This window comes from Fringilla coelebs, assembly GCF_963513975.1.
Source record: "Fringilla coelebs genome assembly, chromosome: 4".
In the NCBI taxonomy this organism is placed as follows: Eukaryota; Metazoa; Chordata; class Aves; order Passeriformes; family Fringillidae; genus Fringilla; species Fringilla coelebs.
The window spans coordinates 2,109,140-2,134,035 of record NC_140032.1 but is presented as its reverse complement, the minus strand read 5'-3'; the positions used below and the strand labels follow the sequence as shown (position 1 = coordinate 2,134,035).

The following is a 24,896-nucleotide window of genomic DNA, read 5'->3' as shown; positions in this document are numbered from 1 at the left end:
GTCCTGGAGGGGCCAGGGGTGCAGGGTGGGATTCCCTTGGGGTCCTGCGGGATGCTGCACGTGCATAGCTGGGGTTCCAGTGAAGGGAAGGCTGGGGATCCTTTGGATATCCCCGGAGAGGTTGGGGAGGAGATCAACGGACAGAAGGACGAGCGTGGACTTGGTGGCAGAGCAGGTCGCGGACACCCTGCGGTGTCGTTGTCGCCTCGGGGCCACTTTGGGCCCGCGGGGTCCCTCGGAGGACTGAGCCTGCTCGTGGTCCTCCCGCCCGCCAGGGGGCGCTCGCGGACGCAGCCCGGCCACAGCTGGCGCAGCGCTGGCGTCACCAGCGCGACTGCCCTGATGGCGGGCGAGCGGCGGCGGCGCGGCGGGGATGGACCCCGGGAGAGGCCCCGGGAGCGGCTCCGCGACCGGGACCCGAAACTGCGGCAACAGCAAAAGCCACAGCGAGGCTCCGGGCGGGGCCGGACGGCGCTGACGCTTACAGCGGCGGCGGCGGCGCTGGGTCTGGCGGCGGCGGCTGCCTGGTGGAACCGGTGGAGCGAAGCCTCCCGCCTCGTCACCCCGCACCCCGCGCCCCCCGCCGTCCCCCCTGGCTCCACCGGGCCTCTCGCATCGCCCACTTATTTCTGGGGCACGTACCGGCCTCACGTCTACTTCGGGATGAAGACGCGGAGCCCGCGCGCTGTCGTGACTGGTGAGGGGCGCGGGGGGCTCTGCCCCGGCCTGGGGCTCGTCCGGCCCCGCTCCCACCACGAGGCCGCCCCTGACACCTCCCCGCTCCTTCAGGACTGATGTGGCTCCAACACGGCGGCAACTTGCGGCACACGAGCGAGCAGAACAACGGCGTGTCGCGATATGGGTGGCTGATGCACGACGGGGAGAATTTCGGAGTACAGGAGATCCGCGATGAGGGGCTGGTGCTGAGAACCGAGTTCGTGAAGCAGCCGGGGGGAGACCATGGCGGCGACTGGAGCTGGCGGGTCACAGTGAAGATGGAGGTGAGGGGGCGAGAGTGGGAGAGGGGCTGGGATGCCGGGAAGCTTTTGTCATCCTCCTCTTCCTCCTCCCCAGGGCAATGGCCCGGCCCCTCTCCTGTCCCTCTTCTTCTACGTGGCCACAGACGGGCAGGGGACGCTGCGGCCGGTGCTGGAGAACGGGACACGGCTGGCGGCCGTGGCAGGGACGGCAGAGGAGCTCGGGGACTTCACCCTCACCTTCCTGCCCCCCACCGGGGAGGGTGGGGAGGGGCCCAAGTATGCCAGGTGAGTGTCTGGGATGCAGCCCCAAATCCACTGTGTCCCGTCCACCTGCCCCCATGTCCCCACTGTGTCCCCCATCCCTGACTCTCCTCTCCCCCCCAGCTACAACTTCCTGGCCGCAGGGGTGCCGGGGCTGCACCGTCTCACCGACCTGGTCCGGCACAGCCTCCGCGAGAGCTCCGTGTTCTCCCCACCGGGCCGACCCCGCCGCCGCTTTTTTGGGGTGTCCAGCACTGGGGGCCTGCCTGGGGAGCCCCCACGGGGGCAGCTGCTGCTGCACCAGGTGACGCTGGAGCCGCCGGCGGCGCTGGAGGTGACGCTGGAGTCGGGCAGCGCGGCGGGGGCGCGGCGCGGGCGGCTGGCAGGGCCGGCGCTGAGCGCGGCGCTGGCCCGGCACGCGGCCGCCTTCGAGCGACGCTTTGAGGACACTTTTAGGCTGGGAGCACAGGGGGTGTCCCTCCCGCAGCGCCGCTTCGCCCAGGCTGCACTCAGCGAGATGCTGGGCGGGATCGGCTTCTTCCACGGCCGCTCCCTGCTGCGCTCGGAGCACCAGGAGGAGCCGGTGCCCGGCATGGAGTCCGTGCTGTTCACGGCCGTGCCCTCCCGCTCCTGCTTCCCGCGGGGCTTCCTGTGGGACGAGGGATTCCACCTGCTGCTGCTGGCCCGCTGGGACCCCGCGCTGGCCCGCGACATCCTCGCCCACTGGCTCGACCTCCTCAACGTTGACGGCTGGATCCCGCGGGAGCAGATCCTGGGGGAGGAGGCGCACTCCCGGGTGCCCCCCGAGTTCGTGCTGCAGCACAGCGAGACGGCGAACCCCCCGACGCTGCTGCTGGCGCTGGAGCGGCTGCTGCCCGACGCGCCCCTGCCCTACCTGCGCCGCCTCTTCCCGCGCCTGCGCGCCTGGTTCGAGTGGCTGAACCGCACCCAGGCCGGCCCCGAGCCCTTCACCTTCCGCTGGCGTGGCCGCGACCCCGACCCCGAGCGCTTCCTGAACCCCAAGACTCTGTCGTCGGGGCTGGACGATTACCCCCGCGCCTCCCACCCGTCCGCCCAGGAGCGGCACCTGGACCTGCGCTGCTGGATGGCGCTGGGCGCCCGCGTGCTGGCGGCGCTGGCCGAGCGCCTGGGCGAGCCCCCCGCGCCCTATCGCGACATGGCCGCCGCCCTGAGCGACAACGACCTGCTGGACCGGCTGCACTGGGCGCCCGAGCTGGGCACCTTCGCTGACTTTGGCAACCACAGCTCGGCCGTGGCTCTGCGCTGGCACCGCCCGGCCCCCGTGCCCGGCAGGCCCCCGGCGGCCCCGCAGCTGCGGCGGGAGGTGCGGGAGGCGCCGCGGCCGCGGTTCGTGGCCGCTTTGGGCTACGTCAGCCTGTTCCCGCTGCTGCTGCAGCTGCTCCGGGCGGACTCCCCGCGGCTGCCGGCGCTGCTGGGCTCCATGAGCAGCGAGAAGCAGCTGTGGACGCACTTCGGGCTGCGCTCGCTGGCCCGCGACAGCCCCATGTACCTGCGGCGCAACACCGAGCACGACCCCCCGTACTGGCGCGGCTCCGTCTGGGTCAACATCAACTTCCTGGCGCTGCGGGCGCTGCACGGGTACGCGCGGGCGGCGGGGCCGCAGCGGGAGCGCGCGGCCCAGCTCTACCGGGAGCTGCGCCACAACCTCGTGGCCAACGTGTTCCGGCAGTATGAGGCCACCGGATTCCTGTGGGAGCACTACCGGGACAGCGATGGCACCGGGCAGGGTTGTCACCCCTTCGCCGGCTGGTCCGCGCTCGTCGTGCTGGCCATGGCTGAGGACTATTGATGTGTGGGGGGTCGCTGAGCCCCCTGCCTGCCTGGTGTGCTCAGGGCCAGGGAAGGTGTTGGGGAGCCGTGCCAGAGCCCCCCTGCCTCCCCTGCAATAAACATCCACAACTGTGGCCTCTCGCCACCCGTGTCAGGGTGTCACAGCGTCACCTTTGGTGACCCCAGGTCACACTGGTGCCCCCTGTGCCATGGGGGGGATGTTTTGCCCCTTCCTGTGGAGTCAGGGGTCACCACCCAGCCCAGTGCACCCACCACAAGGGTCGACGGTACTTCCACATCTCTTTAATGGTGAGAGAACGCGCCGGGACCTCCCACCCCCATGGCCTCAGGCACCCCCGGACGATGGGGCCCCGCCCCGGGCAGCAGCACTGGGATCACAGGGGAGGCCCCAGGAGCAGTTTGGAGGGGAGGGGGCTCCAGCAGGACCCCACCAGACTGCAAAGTGGGTGTCAGTCGGGGCGAGGGGCCCCCAGGGGCTCCATGATGAGTCCAGACTACAGCTGGGGGTCCTGTGGGGAGGCTCAGACAGGCAGCACGGGTGAACCAGGCCCCCCACCACCCCCTGCTCCCCCACAGCCCTCAGGCTCTCCCTCCTCCTCCTCTAGGCCCCTGCCCACCTCAATGCCCGAATCCCCCGTGAGCCGCCGGTGCCGCCCGGGGCATCCCCCTGGCACAGCTCTGCTCCCCCCATCCTCACCCCCCTCGGTGTTGGAGCAGGGGTGGCCCTCGGCCTCACAGAAGTCCGGGGGCACTTGTTTTGGGGGGCCCCCAAGGGCCAGCGGCTCCTCGGGCAGAGGCAGGTCCCAGCTGGCACCGGTGCCGGTACTGCTGGAGCCGTAGTCACGGCCGGTGCTGCCGCCCCCCGTGCCCGGGCCCGGCTCCGGGTCCGTCTCGTCAGTGCCCGGCGCCGAGAGCGAGGAGCTGCTGGGGGAGGAGGCGCAGGAGCAGCCGCAGGAGCAGGAGCTGCAGCCCCCGGAGGAGCCGGGGGACAGCGAGGGGCTCCCAGGGCTGTAGGGCGGCGGCGGCGTCCCGGGGCGCTGCGCCACCTCCTCGTACGCCGGGAGCTTGAAGGAGGCCAGCAGCCCTGGGGGGGAAGAGGCGGGGTCAGGGGGACACCCGGGACACGGACTGGCACCGGGAAACGGCCCCGTGGGGATGGAGATGGACGGCACAGCTTGGCACGGGGCAAGGCTGGGGATGTACAAGGGGATCCATGGGCACAGGGTGGCACAGGGGGTCCTGACTCACTGATCTCCCATGAATATGGTGGGGTATGGTGGGCTGGGGGTCCCAATTCACTGAGGTTCCCATGGAGAGGGCTGATGCTGTCAGGGGCTGGGATTGGGGGTACGGGGGAAATTCAGCAGCCCCTCACTCACGGAGGTCCCCCGAGGAGGGCGGGTAGTGGCAGGCACCGTGGTAGGCGATGAGGTTGATCTCACGCTGCCGCTGCTGCTGCTGTAGGCGCAGCTTGGCCCGGCGGTGCCGGAAGGCGCAGCAGCAGCTCAGCAGGATCAGGATGGTCCAGAGCAGCCAGAACCCTGCGGGAACGGGGCCGCGAGCGGGGCGGTCACCTTCACACGGAACCCCCGTTCCCACGGGGGGTCCCCCAGAACCTCCCAGAACCCTCAGACGCCCCCAGCTCTTCCGGAGCCCTCAGCCCCGACACAGCCCCTGACCTCCCCGGAGTCCCGGCTCCTCCCGAGGCCATCAGCCCGCCCGGAGTCCCCGTTCCCGTCCGTTCTCCCCCCGCACTCACACCACAGCTCGTAGTAGTAGGTGCAGCAGCCGCTCTCCCCGCAGCAGTGCCCGGTCTCGCACACGTAGGGCCGGTTGTTCACCCCCGGGCAGAACTCCCGGGCCTGCGGGCACGGCCGCACCGTCACCGCAGCCCCGCGCGCGGCCCCCCCAGCCCCGGCCCGCCCGGTACCTGCGGGTGCTGCCGGCCCAGCAGCGCGGCCCAGGCCCCCTCAGCACTCCCGGGCCGCTCCATGGCGCCGCCGCCTAAAGCCCGCCGCGGCCCCGCGCCCGCCCGGCCGCGGCCCCCACCGCCCGCAGCAGCCGCCGCCGCCCCGTGGCTGCCGCCGCCGCCGCCGCCATCGCGGCCCCCGCGGCCGCCGCCGCCCGGGCCGGGGCCGTCGCCGCCGCCATCACGCCCGGCCCGAAATCCCGCCCCCGCGGCCACCGTCGGCCAATCAGCGGACGCTCTGCAGCCGACCGCCAATCGGCGCCGCCGCCGCCGCCCGGTTGCAGCCAATCGCTCGCCGTCTGCCTGAGTCTCACGCCCAACAACAGAGACAAAGAAGCCGAGCCCCGCCCCCGCCATGAATGGCGGCTGTAGGGGCCAACTGGGGACGGAGCACCGCCCTCAGCCTGTGACTGACAGCAGTGCTCACCAATGGCGACCCAGCCTTGAGCTCGACGGAGGGCGCAGCCTCCCGGCCCGCCCTGAGGCGGGCACTCGGCACAGCGCGGCCAATTAGCGAGCAAGCAGCACTCCGACCGTCCGATTGGCAAAGAGTCTGACCAATCAGCGTCGCCACTCTCCGATGGGCAGGGCCGCAGCCAATGGGCGCTGCCGGGGAGCGCCCCGTCCACCCGGGACAGACCATAACACACCGGGGTGGGGGGAGTTGGGCGGTTCCACAGCCTGGGGGTGTCAGACTGTACCACAGCGCTCCTGGGGGGTGTCGGACTGTACCACAGCGCTCCTGGGGGTCGGGCTGCCTCCCATCCCAACAGACCCACACATGGCTCCTTTAACAACAGCCTTTAATCAGCTCTGCCACACCAGGACCCATCTCAAAACCACCCTCCGTCCCTGCTGGGGTCCCCAACCCTCAGTGTCCATGGTGGAGAGCCTGGAGCCCTCTGGAGCTCCACATCCCAGGTGTCCACATCTGTTTGGAGGAGCTCCAGCTGTCCATGAGGAACTGCAGCTCTCCAGGTGGCACGGCCAGTGCCTCTGTATCCACAGCAGACACAGACGCTTTGAAGCTCCTTGTTCTGGCTCCACGTGGAAGGTCTGGACCTCCCCACAGTAGAGACCCACAGGTTCCTCTTCCAGCCCTCTGTGTCCATGTGGACAATCCAGGAACTCCATATGGCCGGGTGATCTGGCCCTTTGTATCCACGGCAAAGCATCCGCAGAGGATCCACAGGCTCCCGGGGAGGGCCCATAGACCCCACAGAGGGTCTGTAGCCTCCAGAGAGGATCTGTAGCCCCCCGGTGAGGGTCCATAGCTCCCCTCAGAGGGTCCACAGCCCCCCAGGGAGGGTCTGTAGCTCCCAGGGAGGATCCACAGCCCCCCGCAGAGGATCCGTAGCCCCGTGGTGCGTGTCCGTAGCCCCTCAGTGAGGTCCCGTACCCCGCTCGGCGCGCTCATCCCGCGCTCTGCAGCAGCTGCAGGTTGCGCCGGTAGCAGCCCAGGCTGCAGAGGGGCCGCCCGGTGCGGGCGCAGCTGTAGCGCTTGGCGTTGGTGCAACCGGGCACGGCGCAGGGCTGGGCGGGCGGCGCGGGCGGCGCGGCGGCGGCGGGCAGCGGCAGCGGGAACCCCCCGGGGAAGGACACGGTGACGCCGTCGGCGGCGCTGCGGTAGTGAACGACGGGGCAGGGCGCGGGGCGGGCGCGGCGCTCGCGCAGGGCCCTCACCTTGGCCTTGTGCGTGCGCGTCAGGCGCTCGATGGTCTGGTTCTTGCTCTCCTCGGCCTTGCGGGCCGCCTGCAGCCGCCGGCGCCGCGCCCGCTCCTCGCGCTTCTCCCGCATCTCCTCCGTCACCTCCTTGGCCTTGGCGCCCATGGGCAGCTGCAGCAGGGGCTGGCTCTGCTGCTTGTGCAGCAGCGCGCGCTGCGGGGCCAGCCGGGGCGTCAGAGCGGCTCTGGGGGGGCCGGGAGTACCCCCAGTTCCAGCTCAGCCCCCCTTGACCGGCTCCATCGATCCCAAATATCCACACAAAGCACTTCCGGGCTTCCTGCAGCCCTTCCAGATCCTCCCAGTCATGCCCCAGGGACTATGAGGCCCCTCCAGCCCTGCCCTGCATCCCTTCCAGGCTCCCTCAGTCATACCCCAGGGGCCATGAGGCCCCCCAATCCCTCCTCAGCCCAGCTCCCCTCTGGGTCTGGAGCTCCCTGAGCATCCCCAGCCCGTCCCCAGCCCCCCCCCAGCCATGCCCCAGCGGTTATGAGGGTCCCCACCCCCTCCTCAGCCCAGCTGCCCTCTGGGTCTGGAGCTCCCTGAGCATCCCCAGCCCTGCCCTGCAGCCTTTCCAGATCCCCTCAGTCACTCCCCGAGGGTTCCAGCTCAGCCCCACAGCAGTTCTGGGCTTCCTGCATCCCTTCCACATCGCCCCAGTCATGCCTCAGGGGTTATGAGGCTCCCCAATCCCTCCTCAGCCCAGCTCCCCTCTGGGTCTGGAGCTCCCTGAGCATCCCCAGCCCCTCCCCAGCCCCCCTGACCTGCCGGGCTGTCAGGAGGGACTCGTCCACCTCCCTCTTGATGTCGCCATTGTCATCCAGCTCCCCCCTCTCGAGGGCCGCCAGCCAGCGCCGCTCCTCCTCCTCCTCTTCCTCCTCCTCTTCCTCCTCCTCCTCCTCACCCTCCTCACGGGCAGGGAAGCAGCTCTCGGGGTCCAGCTCAGGCAGTGGTGAGGGGGCCAGGTTGCTGTCCTCATCTGATGGCAGCAGCCACAGGGGGAGGGGGGTCACACTGCTCTGGGGGGTCCAGAGCACCCCCTGCCTACCCAGCCCTCCCTCTGAGCCCCCCCAGAGCACCCCCTGCCTACCCAGCCCTCACTCTGAGCCCCCCATTTCCCCCCTGCCCACCCAGCCCTCCCTCTGAGCCCCCCCATTTTCCCCCCTGCCCACCCAGCCCTCCCTCTGAGCCCCCCATTTCCCCCCTGCCCACCCAGCCCTCCCTCTGAGCCCCCCATTTCCCGCCCTGCCCTCCCGCCGCTCACCCAGCCATGCCCGGTACTGCTCGATGGGGACGCTGGGCTCCTCCTCGTCCCCTGCCAGCAGCGGGGACGGCGAGTGCGTCCCTTCAGGGACCACCGTGAACGTGGGGACACTGCAGGGGAACAGAGAGGAGTTTGGGGGGACACACGGAACGTGCCCGGCCCTGCCTCCCCCCTCCTCCTCCTCCTCTTCCTCCCCCATTTTGGTGCCCAGGCCCTGCCCCCAGCTCCCTCCTCACCTCTTGGTGCCCAGGATCTGCCCTCCCAGCTTAATCCGAAGCCGCAGCCGCGGCTGCCGAGGGGGTTCGGGCCCCGGGGACGGCCCCGCCTCGTGGTGGTGCCGTTTCTTGTGCTTTTTCTTGTGCTTCTTGTGCTTCTTCTTGTGGCCGCCATGGCCGCCCGCCTCGGCCTCCTGCCCTGTGAGGGGGAACACGGGGTCAGCGAGGGCTCTCCGCGGGCTCTGTCCCGCCGGGCAGCGATCCCGCAGCCCTCCCCCGGCTCTGCCCGGCCCCGCGCCCTCTCACCGTGGCCGCCGGCCTCCATCGCGCCGCGCCGCCAGGCCCTGCGCATCCGCCCGCGGGGGACCCAATTCGGGACGGACTCACTTCCGCCCAAACTCACTTCCGCCCGGACTGGCCCCCGCCTGTTATGCGGGGCGGGTGACGCTACCGCCGCCATCTTTGAAATGGGCACATTGTGCGTCGTCCCGGGGGGAAACCGGTGCCGCGAGTGCTTTTGGGCCGGCCGGGCAGGTGTGTCTCAGGTGCGATCAGGGCGGGATGAGGAACTTTGACTTCATCAATCCACACAAATATCCCAAAAATCCACACAAACCCCTCAAATACCCGCCCAAATATCCTAAATATCCACACAAACCCCTCAAGTACCCGCCCAAATATCCACACAGAACCTTCAGATACCCCCAAATATCTCAAATATCCACAAAAAACTCTCAAATACCCACCCAAATATCTCAAATATCCACAAAAAAAACCTCAAATACCCACACAAATATTCACTCAAATCTCCCATCTGAGAGTGGATTCCATCCATCCCACAAAATCCACATCCAGCCCCAAAAAAATCCCTCCTCTGGGCATCAGGATGGTGCCCCGGTCAGCACGAGGAGTTTTTACTTCATCAATCCACACAAATATCCACAAAAAGCTCTCAAATACTTGATATAATCACATAAACCCCTCAAGTACTCACACAAAATATCCCAGATATCCACACAAACCCCTCAAATACCCACCCAAATATCCAAAAAAACCCTCAAATTCCCTCCCAGATACCTCAAATATTCACAAAAATCTCTTGTCTGAGAGTGGATCGCATCCATCACACAAAATCCCCAAAAAATCTCTCCCTGGAATGCCAGGATGGCACCCAGGGCAGGATGAGGAGTTTTGACTTCATAAATCCACGCAAAAACCCTCAAATCACACTCAAATACCCACCCAAATATCCCAAATATCCGCACAAAACCCTCAGATACCCACCCAAATATTCACAAAAATCTCTCATCTGAGAGCGGATTCCATCCATCCACACAAAAATCCCCCAAAAAATTCTCTTCCCACGGTGTCAGAATGATGTCTGGGGCAGGACAGGGAGTTTTGACTTCATCAATCCGCACAAAAATCCCAAATATCCACAAAAACCTCTCAAATACCCACCCAAACATCCCAAATATTCACACCAAGCCCCTCCAACACCGACCCAAATATCTCCAATATTCCCCCAAATCTCCCATCTGAGCGCGGATCCCACCCCTCCACACGAAGCAAACCCCGTCCCACGGAGGGGACAATCCCCGGCACGGGTCACCCTGCCGTGTGTCACCTCTGCCGGTGGCACCGCCACCTCCCCAGAGGGTCCTTCCCTCCCTCCCGCTGCGGGATTTTGGGATTCCCCGCGGGGACATTCGTGTGACAGCCCCGGTGTGGCACGCCCAGCGATGTCACAGGGGCACAGATGTCACACGGGCCCCCCCGGGCCATTGTCCCCCCCGTGTCCCCGGGCCATTGTCTCGCCGTGCCAGGAGCCGCCGGCACCGATCGCCGCCCGCTCCGCCCCCCGCGGCATCCCGGGGCTGAGCGGGGCCCCGAGAGGCGTCCCCGGCATCTCCATCCCGGTGTTCCCCACCGGACACCGGGACCCCCTCCCGGAGCACCGGCACCCTCAGAACGCCGGGATTGCCGCGGGCTCGGGAAGCCCCGGAAAGCTCCGGGCACCGGGAAGGCTCCAGAGTACCGGGAGCACCGGGAACACCGGGACCCACCGCACATCTCCGGCTCACGGGGGCTCCGGCACTCCCCGGGATCCCTCGGAAGGCTCCGAGCCCCGGGATCCCCTAAGACCCCCGGGACTTTCCAGAACCCTTCGGACCCTCCGGACCCGCCGGGACCCTCCGGGACCCCCGGGAGCGCCGGGCATGTTCCGGCGGGACGAGCGAAGCCGCGCCACGGTGGCGGAGGGGTCAGCGCTGGACATGGAGCTGCGCCGGGGCCGCTGCTGCCCCCCGGCCCCGGACCCGCAGGTACGGGAGCACCGGGAGCCCCGGGAGCAACGGGAGTCCCGAGAGCACCGCGAGCCCCGGGAGCACCGGGAGCACCGGGAGCAGCGGGACCCCCGAGAGCACCGGGAGCCCCGGGAGCCCCGGGAGCACCGGGAGCCCCAGGAGCACCGGGAGCCCCGGGAGCAGCGGGAGCAGCCCGGGCACGAGGCCACGGGGGCGGTCACGGCCGCTCCCTGTCCCCCGGGGCACCCCCGGCCGGTCCGGTCCCACTGCCCCGGCCCAGCCGGGAATTCCGGTGGGATCCGGTACAGCGGGAAGCGCCCGCGCCCCCGGCAACCGACAGGGAGGGGGGAACTGGGAGGACTGGAGAGACTGGGAGGGACCGGGGGGTCGGGGAGGGGACAGGAGGATCGGGGCGTCCCGCACGTGGCGGCGGCGGCGCCGGGACCGTGGCACACGGGGAATTTGGGGGGTCCCGGTGGGTCTGTGGGGTCCCGGTTCACGACAAACCAGCTGCGCTTGGGGGTCCCGGTGCCGGGAGGGGTCTCGGTGGATACAGGGGGTCCCAGTTCACCCAGTCCCTGCGCTCTGGGGTTCCCGGTGAGCGCGGAGGGGGTCTCGGTGCACTCGGGGGTTCCGTTTCCCCCGGTCCCAGCTCCCCGCTGAGGGGTCCGGGTGTGCTGGCGGGGTGCCGGTTCACCCGGTACACCCACACTCGGGGGTCCCGGTGAATTTAGAGGAGGGGTCGGTGCATCCTGTGGTGGATCCGGTGCATTTTGAGGGCTCCTGGTGCGCTTGGGGGGTCCCGGTGCGTACAGGGGCGTCTCCGTCTTTCAGCGCCAACGGCACCTGGCCGGTCCGGGTTCACTTGGGCGGCTCCCGGTTCGCTCGGGGGTGTCTGGGGGGCCCTCTGAGCGGTCTCGGTGCAGTTGGGGATCGTCCCGGGGCATTCGGGGGCATCCCGGTGCTCTCTGGGGAGCTCCCGGTGCATCCGGAGGAGTCTCGGTTCACTCGGGGGGGTGTTCGGTGCCTGCGGGGTGTCCCAGTCCCCCGGTACCGGCTCCGCACGGGGGCTCCGGTTCGCTCGGGGCGGTCGCGGTGCCCCCGGGGGGGGTCTCGGTCCCCCCCGCACCGCGGATTTCCCCCAGCAGGGGGCGCCCCCCGCCCGTTCCCGGTGTCCCGGAGCCCCGCGGGGGGGGGCGGGGGGGACACGGAGGCGGCTCCTGGGAGAAGGGAGGGGGGGACACGGGCAACGGGGGACACGGGGCGGGACATGGGGCGGGGGCGGCCGCCGCTTCCTGTGCGCGATCGCTGCGGAGCGGGAGCGGCCGGAGGTACCGGGAACGGGGGGCAGCGCTGAACGGGGGGTGGGGGGAGAAGGGGTCCCGGTGTCCGTCCCTACCGGGACTCCGTTCCCCGCCTCCCCCGCACGGGACCCCATCTGCTCCTCCCACGCCTCCCCCACCCCCTCCTCCGGTGCCGTTCCCCGAGCCCCGTTCCGCACCCCCGGGCACGGTGTCGCCCCCTCCCCGCACCCTTCTTCCCGTCCTCGGCACCCCCAAACTCCGCACGCCTCGTTCCGCCCCCGCACCGCGAACCTTGCACCCCGTCCTGTGCCTGCACCCCAAACCCTGAACCCCAAACCCTGCACCCCGTCTTGTCCCCCGCACCCCAAACCCTGGAACCGCTTCCTCTGCACCCCCTCCCCACCCCGCAGCCGGTTTCCCCTCCCCCGCACCCCTCATCCCCTCGCTGCACCCCAAATCCTACACCCCATCTATTCCCCTGCACCCTCTCCTGCTCCCCCAAATCCCTGTCCTGGCCCCAAAACCCTGCCCCCCTTTTCCCATCCTCACACTCCATCTTGTCTCCTGCACCCCATTTTCTCCACCTCTTTTCTTGTGCCCTGCACCCCAAATCTTGCACCCCAAACCCTGCAGCCCAATCCCTGCTCCCCAAAACCCTGCACTCCAATCCCTGCACCCCAAACCCTGCCCCATCCCGTCCCCAAAACCTTGCACCCCATTCCTGCACCCCAAAACCCTGCACCCCATTCCTGCACCCCAAACCCTGCACCCAATCTCTGCACCCCATTCGTGCACCTCTCATCCCATCCCTGTCCCCCCTCTTTGTCCCCTGCCCCCCTTTCCTGACCCCTTATCCCGCTGCCTGCCCCCCAAACCCTGGCCCCCATCTCTTCCCTCCCCCACCCCCCATTCCCCTCTCCCCTCACCCCAAATCTTCCCCCTCTCGCCCCCCAAATTCCTCCTCCCCTCCCTGTCCCCCAAACCCGTCCCCGCCCCCTCCCCGCCGCCCCCGCTGCCCTTTCCCGCACAGTCCCCCCCTTGTTCCCTGCCGGGGGGGCGGCCAAACAACGCGGGAGCCCCCCCAAATTCCAGGGAAGGGCCCAAGCTCCCCCTAAATTCCAGGGAGGGGCCCAAACACGTGGGGGACCCCCCCCAAATTCCCGGGAGTGGAGGGGGGGGCGCCATCAAAAGCCCATTTTCTCCCCCGCAGCCACCTCGGTAGAGTGGGGGGTGGCCCCCACTGCACCCCAGCGCTGGATGCGGCGGGACCCCCTTGGGGGGCTTTGGGGGAACCCCCCAAAATAGCTGGGGGGGTCCCGGGGGTCCCGATGGAGGTGGGGGGGGGCCGCCGGCTGCGGATCCTGGAGGATCTCAACATGCTCTACATCCGCCAGATCGCCGCCAGCATCCAGGTGCGAATTTTGGGGAGACCCCCCCCCCCCCCTCCCCAAATCCAAATCCGGGATCCCCCGAGACCCCCCCGGAGCCCCCGGATCCCGAGTTCCCCGCGGGGGGGGTTGGGGGGGCCGGGAAGGTGGAACGGGCTCCTCATCCCAAAGGGATTCACCCCTTGAGGAGCCCCCCGAAATCACGAGAGGGGCGATTTTGGGGGGGGGCTCCCGTCCCCCCCTGTTCGCAGCGGGGGGTTATTTATAGGTGATGACGTCACTGGAGGGGGGGACATGGGCGGGATCGGGATCGGGATCGGGATCGGGATGGACGAGCCGGAGGTACCGGGAAGGACTTGGGGGGGCGGAGGGTGGTCGGTGGGGGAGGGGGTGTGCTGGGAAATTTGGGGGTGTTTGGTGAATCTGGGGGGGTTTGTGGGGTGCAGGATGGATCTGTGGGGTGCAGGAGGGGTCTGTGGGGTGCACGATGAGTTTTTGGGGTGCAGGATGGATCTGTGAGGTGCGTGGTTCCCCTAGGGGGAGCTGCATGAGTTTGTGGGGTGCATGCCCTGCTTTTGGGGTGCACAGCTCCCTAGTGGGGTGCACGATGGATCTGTGGGGCACGTGCTGCCCTTATGGGGTGCACGGTGTGTTTGTGGGGTGCATGGCTCCCCCATGGGGTGCAGCAATAATTTGTGGGGAGCCTGGTAAACCTGTGGGGTGCAGCAATAATTTGTGGGGTGCCTGGTAAATCTGTGGAGTGCATGATGGATGGTTTTGGGGACCCCCTGAATTTGCCATTGCCATTTAAGCTGCAGTCGGTGCTGTGGGTGTGGGAAGGGTTTTAGGGTCCCCCTGACCCCATAAATTCGCCATTGCCAGGAGCCAGAGCTGCAGTGGGTGCTGTGGGTCTGAGAAGGGTTTTGGGGTCCCCCTGACCCCCAAAATGTTCCATTGCCAGGAGCTGGAGCTGCAGCAGGCTCTGTAGTGGTCACTGCAGGTGCAGAGGAGATTTTGGGGTCCCCCTGACCCCCCAAATGTGCCCATTGCCAGGAGCCAGAGCTCCAGCAGGCCCTGGAGTGGGTGCTGTGGGTGCAGAGGGGTTTTGGGGTCCCCCTGCCCCCCAAATGTGCCGTTGCTGGGACCCAGAGCTGCAGTGGGCCCTGCAGCAGGACCTGGTGTTGTGGGAAGGGTTTTGGGGTCCCCCTGACCCCCAGATGTGCTGTTCCCAGGAGCCAGAGCTGCAGTGGGTGCTGGAGGAAGGGTTTTGGGGTGTGGGAAGGGTTTTGGGGACCCTCTGACCCCCCAAATGTTCCATTGCCAGTAGCCAGAGCTGCAGCAGGCTCTGTGGGTATGGGAAAGGTTTTGGGGTGCCCCTGACCCCCAGATGTGCTACTGTCAGGAGCCAGAGCTGCAGTAGGTTCTGGAGGGTTCACTGAGGGTGCTGTGGGTTTGGGGAGGCATTTTGGGGACCCCCTGACCCCCCAATGTTCCGTTCCCAGGACCCAGAGCTGCAGCGGGCTCTGTGGGTATGGGAGGGATTTTGGGGTGCCCCTGACCCTCCAATGTTCCATCCCCAGCAGCCAGAGCTTCAGTGGGCCCTGGAGCATTCATGGAGGGTGCTGTGGGTTTGGGGAGGCATTTTGGGGAAACCCTGACCCCCCAATGTTCTGTTCCCAGGAGCTGGGGCTGCAGCAGGCTCTGGAGCGGTCGCTGTAGGTCTGAGAGGGATTTTAGGGTGCCCCTGACCCCCCAAATGTGCCATTCCCAGGAGCTGGAATTGCAGCAGGCCCTGGAGCCGGTGCTGTGGGCGTGGGAAGGGTTTTGGGGTGTGGGAAGGGTTTTGGGGTGCTCCTGAACCCCCAGGGCTTCGTCCCCAGCAGCCAGAACTGCAGCAGGCTCTGTGGGTATGGGAAGGTTTTTGGGGTGTCCCTGACTCCCCAATGTACCTCATTCCCAGCAGCCAGAGTTGCAGCAGGCCCTGGAGCGTTCACTGAGGGTGCTGTGGGGTTGGGGAGGCATTTTGGGGAACCCCTGACCCCCCAGTATTCCGTTCCCAGGACCCAGAGCTGCAGCAGGCTCTGGAGCGGTCACTGTGGGTCTGAGAGGGATTTTAGGGTGCCCCTGACACCCCAAATGTGCCATTGCCAGGACCCAGATTTGCAGCGGGTTCTGTGGGTCTGAGAGGGTTTTTGGGGTCCCCCTGACCCCCAAATGTGCCTCATTCCTAGCAGCCAGAGCTGCAGTGTTTGCCATGGGTGTTAAGAGGGATTTTCGGGTCCCCCTGACCCCCCAAATGTGCCATTCCCAGCAGCTGGAGCTGCAGCAGGCTCTAGAGCATTCACTGTGGGTGCTGTGGGTAGGGGAAGGGTTTTGGGGTCCCCCTGACCCCCCAAATGTTCCATTCTCAGGAGCCGGAGTTACAGCGGGCTCTGTGGGTCTGAGAAGGGTTTTGAGGTGCCCCTGACCCCCCAAATGTGTCATTGCCAGGAGCCGGGGCTGCAGCGGGCCCTGGAGCAGGCCCTGCAAGTCAGGGAGGGGTTTTGGGGTGCCCCTGACCCCCAGTGTTCCATCCCCAGGAGCCGGAGCTGCAGCGGGCCCTGGAGCTGTTACTGCGGGTCAGGGAGGGATTTTGGGGTGCCTTTGACCCCCAATGTTCCTTTCCCAGAAGCCAGAGCTGCAGCGGGCCCTGGAGTGGTCACTGTGGGTCTGAGAAGGGTTTTGGGGACCCCCTGACTCCCCAATGTTCCTTTGCCAGGAGCCGGAGCTGCAGCGGGCCCTGGAGTGGTCACTGTGGGTCTGAGAGGGATTTTGGGGACCCCCTGACCCCCAGTGTTCCTTTGCCAGGAGCCGGGGCTGCAGTGGGCCCTCTAGCTGTCACTGTGGGTTTGAGAGGGGTTTTGGGGTGCCCCTGACCCCCCAAATGTTCCATTGCCAGGACCCAGATTTGCAGCGGGTTCTGTGGGTCAGGGAGGGGTTTTGGGGTGCCTTTGACCCCCAATGTTCCTTTCCCAGAAGCCGGAGCTGCAGCGGGCCCTGGAGCGGGCCCTGTGGGTCAGGGAGGGATTTTGGGGATCCCCTGACCCCCAATGTTCCATCCCCAGGAGCCGGAGCTGCAGCGGGCCCTGCAGCAGGTCCTGGAGCAGTCACTGTGGGTCAGGGAGGGATTTTGGGGACCCCCTGACCCTCAGTGTTCCATCCCCAGGAGCTGGAGCTGCAGCAGACCCTGTAGCAGTCACTGTGGGTCTGAGAAGGGTTTTGCGGTGCCCCTGACCCCTCAAATGTTCCATTGCCCGGACCCAGATTTGCAGCAGGCTCTGTGGGTCTGGGAAGGATTTTGGGGACGCCCTGACTCCCCAATGTTCCTTTGCCAGGAGCCGGGGCTGCAGCAGGCCCTGGAGCTGTCACTGTGGGTCAGGGAGGGATTTTGGTGTGCCCCTGACCCCCCAGTGTTCCATCCCCAGGAGCCGGAGGTGCAGCGGGCCCTGGAGCATTCACTGAGGGTGCTGTGGGTAGGGGAAGGGTTTTGGGGTGCCCCTGACCCCCAGTGTTCCTTTGCCAGGAGCCGGAGCTGCAGCGGGCCCTGGAGCGGTCACTGTGGGTCAGGGATGAATTTTTGGGGTGCCCCTGACCCCAGTGTTCCATCCCCAGGAGCCGGAGCTGCAGCGGGCCCTGGAGCGGGCCCTGCGGGTCAGGGAGGGCGCCCGGCGGCTCCTCCCCGCCTGCAGCCGGCCCGAGCAGGCGCTGGAGACCACCAAGACGCTGGTGCTGTGCGAGGCCAGGGTGGTGGCGGCCGGGGGGGAGCTGCAGCGGCGCCAGGAGGCCCGGCTGAGGGGGGCCCGGCGGTGAGGCACCCCAAAAATGAGCGCGGAGGGAGTTGGGTACCCCAGGGCAGGCCCCGAGGTGGGGAGGGCACCCTGAGGGACCCCCGAAGGGGAGGGGGAAGGGAGAACCCCACAGGGGAATCCTGGAAGACCAAAGGGGGGGGGGGTCCCCAAAAGTTAGGGAGGGGGTTTGGGGACTCCATGGGGGCTGCGGTGGTGGGGGACACCTCAAAATCTGGGGGGACATGGGGGGCACTGCAGTGAGGGACACCCCAAAACCTGGGGGGACATGGGGGACACGGCAGTGAGGGGCACCCCAAAACCTGGGGGGGCATGGGGGACAGGGCAGTGAGGGACACCCCAAAACCTAGGGGGACATGGCGGACACGGCAGTGAGGGACACCCCAAAACCTGGGGGGACACGGCAGTGAGGGACACCCCAAAGCTTGGGGGGACATGGGGGACACGGCAGTGAGGAACACCCCAAAACCTGGGGGGACACGGCAGTGAGGGACACCCCAAAACCCAGGGGTGGGATGGGAGACCCTTGGGGGGTGGTTGTGGCAGTGAGGGACACCCCGAAATTTGTGGGCAGCGGGGAAATGCAGAGGGGCACACAGTGGGGGAGGTGTGTTGGCAGGGGACCCCCCAAACCTGGGAGGGGAGCCCCCCAAAATGTGGGGGGAGCTTTGCTGAGCCCTCCCGTCCCCCGCAGCCCCTCGGAGGGCGGGCCCGGGGCGGAGCGGGTGCCGTGCCGGGGCACCGTCTGCATCTCAGGTACGGAGGGGTTCTGGGGGGGTTCTGGGGAGGGGGAACCCCATCCTCTCTGCCTGCCCCCCCTGCGGCACCGGCTGCATTTGCGCTGGGGGGTTTGGGGGTGTCTCAGGGGGTCTCACCCCGCTCCTGCCCTCCCCTCCCTCCCCTCCCCCAGATTTGCGCATCCCGCTGATGTGGAAGGACACGGAGTACTTCAGGAACAAGGGGGGTGAGTGTTGGGGTGTCGGGGTCGCCCCTTGCCCCCGGGGAGCCCCCCGTGACCCCCTGACCCCCCGTGCCCCCCAGAGCTGCACCGCTGTGCCGTGTTCCTGCTGCTGCAGGTGGGGGCTGAGATCTACGACACCCCCACGGTGCTGGTGGACAGGACCCTGACCGACATCTGCTTCGAGGGAGCCGTGCTCTTGTGAGGGGGGGAAAGGGACCCCCGGCACCCCCACACCCCTCCCCGGGACCCTGGCACCTCCCTATGGGACCCACGGGACCCCTACACTCCTCCCCGGGACCCTGACACCTCACTATGGGACCCACAGGACCCCCACACTCCTCCCCAGGACCCTGACACCCACTAGGGGACCCCAGATCACCCAAATACGCCCCCATGGGACTCCTGATCATCCCCACACCCCTCCCCAGGACCCTGACACCCCCCTGTGGGACCCCTGATCACTTCCCTGTGGGACCCTTGCACCCCCCCTATGGGATCTGGGCACCCCCATGGGTCCCCTGAGCTTCTCTATGGGGTCCCTGACCACCCCCACATCCCTCCAGGGACAGTGACACCCCCTAGGGGACCCTGGCACCTCCCTTGACACCCCCATGGGACCCCTGAGCCTCTCCATGGGACCCCTGAACACCCCAATACACCTCCATGGGACCCCTGATCCCCCCCAGAGACCCCTGATCATCCCCACACCCCTCCCCAGGACCCTGACACCCCCCTATGGGACCCCTGATCACCCCCATGGGACCCCTGATCCTCCCCAGAGACCCCTGATCATGCCCACACCCCTCCCCAGGACCCTGACACCCCCCTGTGGGACCCCTGATCACCCCCATGGGACCCCTGATCCCCCCCAGAGACCCCTGATCATCCCCACACCCCTCCCCAGGACCCTGACCCCTCCCATGGGACCCTTGACACCCCCCCATATCCCCCCATGGGACCCCTGAGCCTGTCTATGGGACCCCTGACCATCCTAATATGCCCCAATGGGACCCCTGACCCCTCCCATGGGACCCCCAACACCCCCACACCCTCTATGGGACCCTGGCACCCCCATGTCCCCCCATGGGACCCCGAGGCCTCTCTATGGGACCCCCAATCACCTCCACAGCCCCCCAGGGCCACTGCCACCCCCCATGGGACCCCTGCCACCACCAACCCCCTGCTTGGGGACCCCTCCCCTCTCCTGTACCCACACTAGGGGACCCTAAATTCCCCTTTAGGGACTTCTGGCTCCTTCTGGGGGTGACCCCTGTCCTCCTCTGCCTACCCAGGGAGGGACCCCTGCCCCACAAACCCCCTTCCCTGTTCCTGCAGTGTCCCTGCAGTGTCCCCACAGCCCACGGGGTGGCCCTGGGGGTGTCCCTGGCTGGCACTGACCCCTGGGCTGGCACTGTCCCCCTTGTGCTCCCCTTGGCACTGACCCCGGTGTCTCTGTGCCCTGTCCCCAGCCCGGAGGCGGGCCCGGATTTCGAGCTGCGGCTGGAGCTGTACAGCGCGGGGCTGCCCGGCGGGGGGGCGCAGGGCAGTGCCCCCCGCAAGCTGGCATCGCGCCTCAGCACCTCCCTGGGCCGCTCCTCGGGCCGCCGGGCACGGGCTGCCCTGGAGGGGGGCCCCGCCAGCCCCCCGGGCACCGGCGGCACTGGGGCACTGCTGCTGCCGCCGCCCGGCGTGCCGTGAGTACCCCGTGTGTCACACGTGTGTCACCTGTGTGTCACATGTACCCCTGTGCTCCCCTGTGCCCCATGACCCCCCTGTGTGCCCCCTGTGCCCTCTGTGTGCCCCCTGTGCCCTCTGTGTGCCCCTTATCCCCCCTGTGTGCCCCATGTCCCCCCATGCTGTGTGCCTCATGTCCCCCTGTGTGCTGCCTATGTCCCCCTGTGCCCCCTGTGTGCCCCATGTCCCCCTTTGTCCCCCGATGCTCTGGGTCCCCCCATATTCCCCATGTCCCCCCCTGTCTCTCAGTGTCCCCTGACCTCCCAATGTCCCCCTGACCCCCCATTATCTCCCTGTCCCCCCCGTGTCCCCAGGTGTCCCCGGTTCCAGCTGCTGGCCCACACCACGCTGTCCCTGGCCCAGGTGCACGATGGCTTCCGCACTCATGACCTCGTCATCGCCGCTGACGGTCAGTGGGGTCACAGCACCCCCAAACAGCCCGGGGCACCCCTAAATACCCCACAAACAACCCAAAACCACCCCAAAACACCCCAGGGCACCCCAAAACAAGGCATGGTACCGTATAACACCCCATAAACACCCCATGCTATCCCATAACACCCCAAACAGCCCATATCACCCCATAACAGCCCAGTGCACCCCTAAATACCCTGTAACAGCCCAAAACACCCCATGGCACCCTACAGCACCCCATAATAGCCTGTAACATCCATGGCCACACTATAACCACCCCATGGCACCCCAAAACACCCCATAACACCCCAAAACTCCCCACCCATCCCATGGACCCCAAAAACAGGGCAATGGGGCTGGAGCAGACAGGGAGTAGTTGGGGGGTCCGGGATTTTGGGGTCCCGAAGGGTGGGGGTGGATTTGGGGTCTTGGTACGTTGGGGGATGGGGGAGTCTGGGCGTCCTGGAGCGAGGGTGGGGGGCGGTCTGGGAGCCTTTGGGGTTTGGGGGTCCCTCCATGTCCCGCCATGTCCCCCATGTCCCCGTGTCCCCCCAAAGCAGAGCAGAGCCCTGCTGGGGGGTTTGGGGTCAGTGTCTCCCGTGTTCCCCCAGAGCAGAGCCCTGCTGGGGGTGTGTGTGGGTCCCTCCGTGTCCCCCCATGTCCCCCCTGTCCCCGTGTCCCCCCAGAGCAGAGCCCCTGCTGGGTGCCCCTCTATGGCCGCGTGTGTTGCCGCCTGGCGGCCCGGCCCAGCTGCATGGACACCCCCGCGGCGACAGGGACATTGCGGCTGCAGGTCAGCGACAGCGGGAACACCGCGAGCGCCACCGGGAGGGGCACCGGGAGTCCGAGAGAGGGATGGGAGAGAGGGATGGGATCAGGAATGGGATGGGGGGTGGGGTTTATTGACACTGCCATGATAGATGGGACACTGCAACTGCAGGGGAGGGAATGGGATAAATGGGATATAGGGAAATGGGATAGAAAAATGGGATAGAGAAATGGGATATAGGGAAATGGGACATAGGGATAGGATATAGGGATGGGATAGAGGAATAGGGTATAGGGAAATGGGATATAGGGATGGGATAAAGATGGGATAGAGAAATTGAATATAGGGAAATGGGACATAGGGAAAGAATATAGGGATGGGATAGAGGAATAGGGTATAGGGAAATGGGATATAGGGATGGGATAGAGGTGGGATAGAGGAATAGGATATACTGAGATGGGATATAGGGATGGGGTAGAGAAATGGGATATAGGGATGGAATAGAAAAATGGGATAGAAGAATGGGATATAAGGAAATGGGATATAGGGATGGGATAAAGAAATAGGATATAGGAAAAGGGGATATAGGAAAATGGGATATAGTGATGGGATAGAGAGATGGGATAGAAAAATGGAATAGAGAAATGGGATATAGGGAAATGGGACATAGGAATGGGATAGAGAAATGGGGTAGAGAGATGGGATAGAGAGAAATGGGATATACGGAAAAGGGACATAGGAAATGGGATCTAGGAATGGGATCAAGAAATGGGATAGAAAAATGGGATATAGGGAATGTGCCGCCTGTGGGTGCTGAAGGGGGGACACTGGTGCTGGGGTGTCACTGTGGGCACAGAATGGGGGTACTGGTGCTGGGGTGCCCCCCGTGGGTGCTGACGGCTCTGGGCCTCTCGGGGCAGGCTCCAGGGGCCGAGGGGCCGGGCGGGGCCCCCCTGTTCTGTGTCCTGCGGGGCCCGGGGCTGCTCTGCTACGGCAGCGCCGGCGAGGCTGAGGCGGGGCAGGAGCCCACCCTCACCATCGCTGTCACCAAGGTACACAGGGGACACAGGGGACACACAGGGGACACCCGGGGGCTGGGGGGCTCAGGGGGGCACGGGGAGTGTGGGGACTATGGGGTTATGGGGGATGGAGGGGACAGGGAGCTGTGGGGGGTACGGGGAGAAAGGGACTGTGAGGGGTCAGGGTGGTTTGAGGTTTATGGGGTGTTCTGGGGTCTGTGGGGGCTGTGGAGTCTCTGGGGTGTTCTGGGGTCTGTGGGGAGCTCTGGGGTCTGTGGGATGTGCTGGGGTCTATGGGGTGTTCTGGGGTCTCTGGGTTGTTCTGGGGTGTTCTGGGACCTATGGGGAGCTCTGGAGTGTTCTGGGGTCTCTGAGGAGCTCTGGGGTCTATGGGGATTGTGGGGGTCTCTGGGGTGTTCTGGGGTTTATGGGAGCTTTGGGGTTTATGGGGAGCTCCGGGGTTTTGGGTGTTCTGGGGTCTCTGGGGGCTGTGGGGTTTCTGAGGTCTATGGGGGCTGTGGGGAGCTCTGGTGTCCCTGGGATCTCTGGTGTCTGTGGGGTCTCTGGGGGGTCTCTGGGCTCTTTGGGCCCTCCCCAGCCCTGCTGGTACCCCAGGACACGCGGGTGCGGGCGGTGGACTCGGGGGGCCGGGGGCAGCCCCCCGGCGTGGCCGTCACCAACCGGCTGGGCGGGGAGGAGGTGACACACGCGCTGCTGGCCGAGAGCACGGCCGAGGCACAGCGCTGGCTGCAGGCCTTCGGGCAGCACCTCTGCGACCTGGGTGAGCTGGGACCCCCGGGACCACCCCCAGACCTGTGGGAGTCCCCATCATCCCTGTGGGACCCTCCCAGCCCTGTGGGACCCCACACATCCCTGTGGGAGTCCCCATCATCCCTGTGGGACCCTCCCAGCCCTGTGGGACCCCCAACACCATCATCCCTGTGGGACCCCACAAATCCCTGTGGGACTCTCCACATTCCCTGTGGGACCCTCCCAGCCCTGTGGCACCCTCCACATCCCTGTGGGAATCCCCATCATCCCTGTGGGACCTTCTGTGCTGGTGGGACCCTGTCCCAGTGGGATCCCCGTTGTTGAAGGACTCCAAACCTAGTGGGACCCCCTGATCCCTGTGGGACCCCCACCCTGTCAGGATCCCAAACCATCCCTGTGGGTGCTCCATCACCCCAGGACCCCGAGCCCAGTGGGACTCCAAAGCAATGGGGACAAGGACAAGGCTGAGAACAGGACAGAGACAAAGATGGGCACGGGATGTGGTCAGGGAGTGGGATGGGGATGGTGACACGGGTGGGAACAAGAAAAGGGTAGCACAGAGATGGGAAGGGACAAGACCCCTTGGGAGACCCCCACCCCAGACCATCCCTGTGGGAGCCCCATCACCCCAGGACCCCCAACCCAGTGGGAGCACCCCTATTCCTGTCAGCCCCCCACTCCAGGCTGACCCCATCCAATGGGAACCCCTGCAGCCCCCACCCCCTGCAGCCCCCATCCCGGACCCCCTGCATCCCGGGGGGCTCTGTCCCACGCCCCCCCCCATTGTTCCTGTCCCCGTTGTCCCCAGCCCAGTGGAAGCAGTGCTGTGAGGAGCTGATGCGGATCGAGGAGCCCCCCCCACGCCGCCCCCCGGCCCCGCTGCCCCCCCAGGGCTCCCTCTACCACCAGACGGGTGAGTGGGGCTGGGGGGGGGCGGGGGGGGCTATCTGGGGGGGCTCTGCTCTGTCTCCCCCTCTCTGCTCTCTGCTCGCTCCCTAACGCTGCTCTTCTCGCTGTCCCCCCTCTCTGTGCCCCCCCTCTCTGTGCCCCCCCTCTGTCCCCCCCTTTCTGTCCCACCCCCCCCGCCGCTGTGCCACCCCCCTGCCGCGCCCCCAGCCCCGCCGGGCCCCCCCGGGCCCCCCCCGGCCGAGGGGCTGCTGCTGCAGGAGAATGTCTCAGCCGAGATCCGGGCTCTGCTCAGCTCCTACTACAGTGACAGGTGACGGGGGGGACACGGGGGGACCCCCGGACAGCCCCCCCCGCTGCCACAGCACCCCCAGCACGGCCGTGGGGACCGGGGGAGGGGGGCAGGAAGGGATCCCAAACCCCCCCACAGGGTATTGGGGGGGGGGGGCTTTCACAGCAGCCGGGGGTGCGGGGGGGGGGATTCTGGGGCTGCCCGTACCCCCCCGTGACCCCCCTTTCCCCCCCCCCCCCAGCTATTGACCCCTCGGATGACATCGCGGCCGTCACCGACATCCTGGCGGGGCACGGGGCGGCTCCCCGCGCTCCGGGCCCCCCCCCGTGGCTCTCGCTCTTCGAGGGGCCCCCCCTGCGCAGCCCCAGCCCCCCCCGCCGGGGCCGCCCCCGAACCCTGTCCCTGGACGCCCGGCTCAGCACCCTCAAAGGCCGGGGGGGCCCCCCAAAACCCCCCCACTCCAGCTCCTCCAGCAGCGGCAGCAGCAGCCCCGGGCCCCCCCAGCGCGACACCCCCAGAGCCCTCCAGTCCCGGGTCTGACCCCCAGCACTTTTGGGGAGGGGGGGACAGGGGGGGATGGACCCCACCCCCCAGGGGGGTTGAGGGGGGTGGGGGGCTCCCTGCTTCTGTTTTTGGGGAGAAACTGGAATTTCTGCCCTCCCCATGCCGGGGGGGGCTCAGGGCTAAACTCCAAAAAGGGGGGGGGTGGTTTTCTTCCCCCCCCACAAGGGTGGGTGCTGGGGACCCCCCCCATCACAGGGTGGGTGCTGGGGACCCCCCCCCACCGCAGGGTGGGTGCTCAGGGTCTAACCCGGGGGGGACACAGAGCCCCCCCAGCTCTGCTTTCCTCACCTCTAACCCGGGGGGGGGACACAGACACAGCCCCCCCGGCAGGCCCCCCCAATTAATAATATTCACTAATAATTTGCATTAAAATTTATTT

General features: G+C 67.0%; 4 protein-coding genes across 6 annotated transcripts; 2 read left to right on the top strand and 2 right to left on the bottom strand.

Annotated features, from left to right (window-relative positions):
- Positions 1 to 342: 342 nt before the first annotated feature.
- MOGS (mannosyl-oligosaccharide glucosidase) lies at positions 343 to 3,172 on the top strand (the record flags this gene model as incomplete). The annotated part of the gene is made up of 4 exons (XM_084203958.1): positions 343 to 697; positions 790 to 1,001; positions 1,075 to 1,265; positions 1,365 to 3,172. The coding sequence occupies 4 exons, from the start codon at positions 343 to 345 to the stop codon at positions 3,070 to 3,072; spliced, it is 2,466 nt and encodes an 821-aa protein (XP_084060084.1). The 3' UTR covers positions 3,073 to 3,172.
- A 179-nt stretch (positions 3,173 to 3,351) lies between these two features.
- On the bottom strand, positions 3,352 to 5,152 carry WBP1 (WW domain binding protein 1). The gene is made up of 4 exons (XM_084204607.1): positions 5,005 to 5,152; positions 4,834 to 4,936; positions 4,454 to 4,615; positions 3,352 to 4,158 (listed from the first exon to the last, which is right to left on the bottom strand). Exons 1-4 carry the CDS (start codon positions 5,065 to 5,067, stop codon positions 3,596 to 3,598), a joined length of 891 nt encoding a protein of 296 aa, XP_084060733.1. The 5' UTR covers positions 5,068 to 5,152; the 3' UTR covers positions 3,352 to 3,595.
- A 698-nt stretch (positions 5,153 to 5,850) lies between these two features.
- On the bottom strand, positions 5,851 to 8,613 carry INO80B (INO80 complex subunit B). Its single transcript, XM_084204295.1, has 5 exons — positions 8,551 to 8,613; positions 8,266 to 8,443; positions 8,030 to 8,139; positions 7,530 to 7,744; positions 5,851 to 6,921 (listed from the first exon to the last, which is right to left on the bottom strand). Exons 1-5 carry the CDS (start codon positions 8,594 to 8,596, stop codon positions 6,457 to 6,459), a joined length of 1,014 nt encoding a protein of 337 aa, XP_084060421.1. The 5' UTR covers positions 8,597 to 8,613; the 3' UTR covers positions 5,851 to 6,456.
- Positions 8,614 to 11,858: 3,245 nt separating this feature from the next.
- On the top strand, positions 11,859 to 24,848 carry RTKN (rhotekin; the record flags this gene model as incomplete). Of its 3 annotated transcripts, XM_084203803.1 has the most annotated exons (14): positions 11,859 to 11,881; positions 13,065 to 13,266; positions 16,894 to 17,087; positions 17,782 to 17,843; positions 17,998 to 18,051; positions 18,129 to 18,246; positions 19,518 to 19,742; positions 20,097 to 20,191; positions 20,883 to 20,989; positions 21,886 to 22,017; positions 22,600 to 22,765; positions 23,564 to 23,668; positions 23,872 to 23,974; positions 24,195 to 24,320. In XM_084203803.1, the coding sequence occupies exons 2-14, from the start codon at positions 13,183 to 13,185 to the stop codon at positions 24,199 to 24,201; spliced, it is 1,452 nt and encodes a 483-aa protein (XP_084059929.1). In that variant the 5' UTR covers positions 11,859 to 11,881; positions 13,065 to 13,182. The 3 variants fall into 3 exon arrangements, with proteins under 3 accessions (XP_084059929.1, XP_084059928.1, XP_084059930.1); XM_084203802.1 differs by lacking the exon at positions 23,872 to 23,974 and having other exon boundaries at positions 24,195 to 24,848; XM_084203804.1 differs by lacking the exon at positions 24,195 to 24,320 and having other exon boundaries at positions 23,872 to 23,978.
- Positions 24,849 to 24,896: the final 48 nt, after the last annotated feature.

Coding starts and splice junctions, on each gene's coding strand:
- WBP1 (XM_084204607.1), bottom strand. CDS start 5,067: ATGGAGCGGCCCGGGAGTGCTGAGGGGGCCTGGGCCGCGCTGCTGGGC. Junction 4,937..5,004: donor TGGGCCGGCAGCACCCGCAG/GTACCGGGCGGG, acceptor CCGTGCCCGCAG/GCCCGGGAGTTCTGCCCGGG. Junction 4,159..4,453: donor GCCCTCCTCGGGGGACCTCC/GTGAGTGAGGGG, acceptor CTTCCCCCCCAG/GGCTGCTGGCCTCCTTCAAG.
- INO80B (XM_084204295.1), bottom strand. CDS start 8,596: ATGCGCAGGGCCTGGCGGCGCGGCGCGATGGAGGCCGGCGGCCACG. Junction 8,444..8,550: donor GATGGAGGCCGGCGGCCACG/GTGAGAGGGCGC, acceptor TCCCCCTCACAG/GGCAGGAGGCCGAGGCGGGC. Junction 7,745..8,029: donor GCAGTACCGGGCATGGCTGG/GTGAGCGGCGGG, acceptor TGCTGCCATCAG/ATGAGGACAGCAACCTGGCC.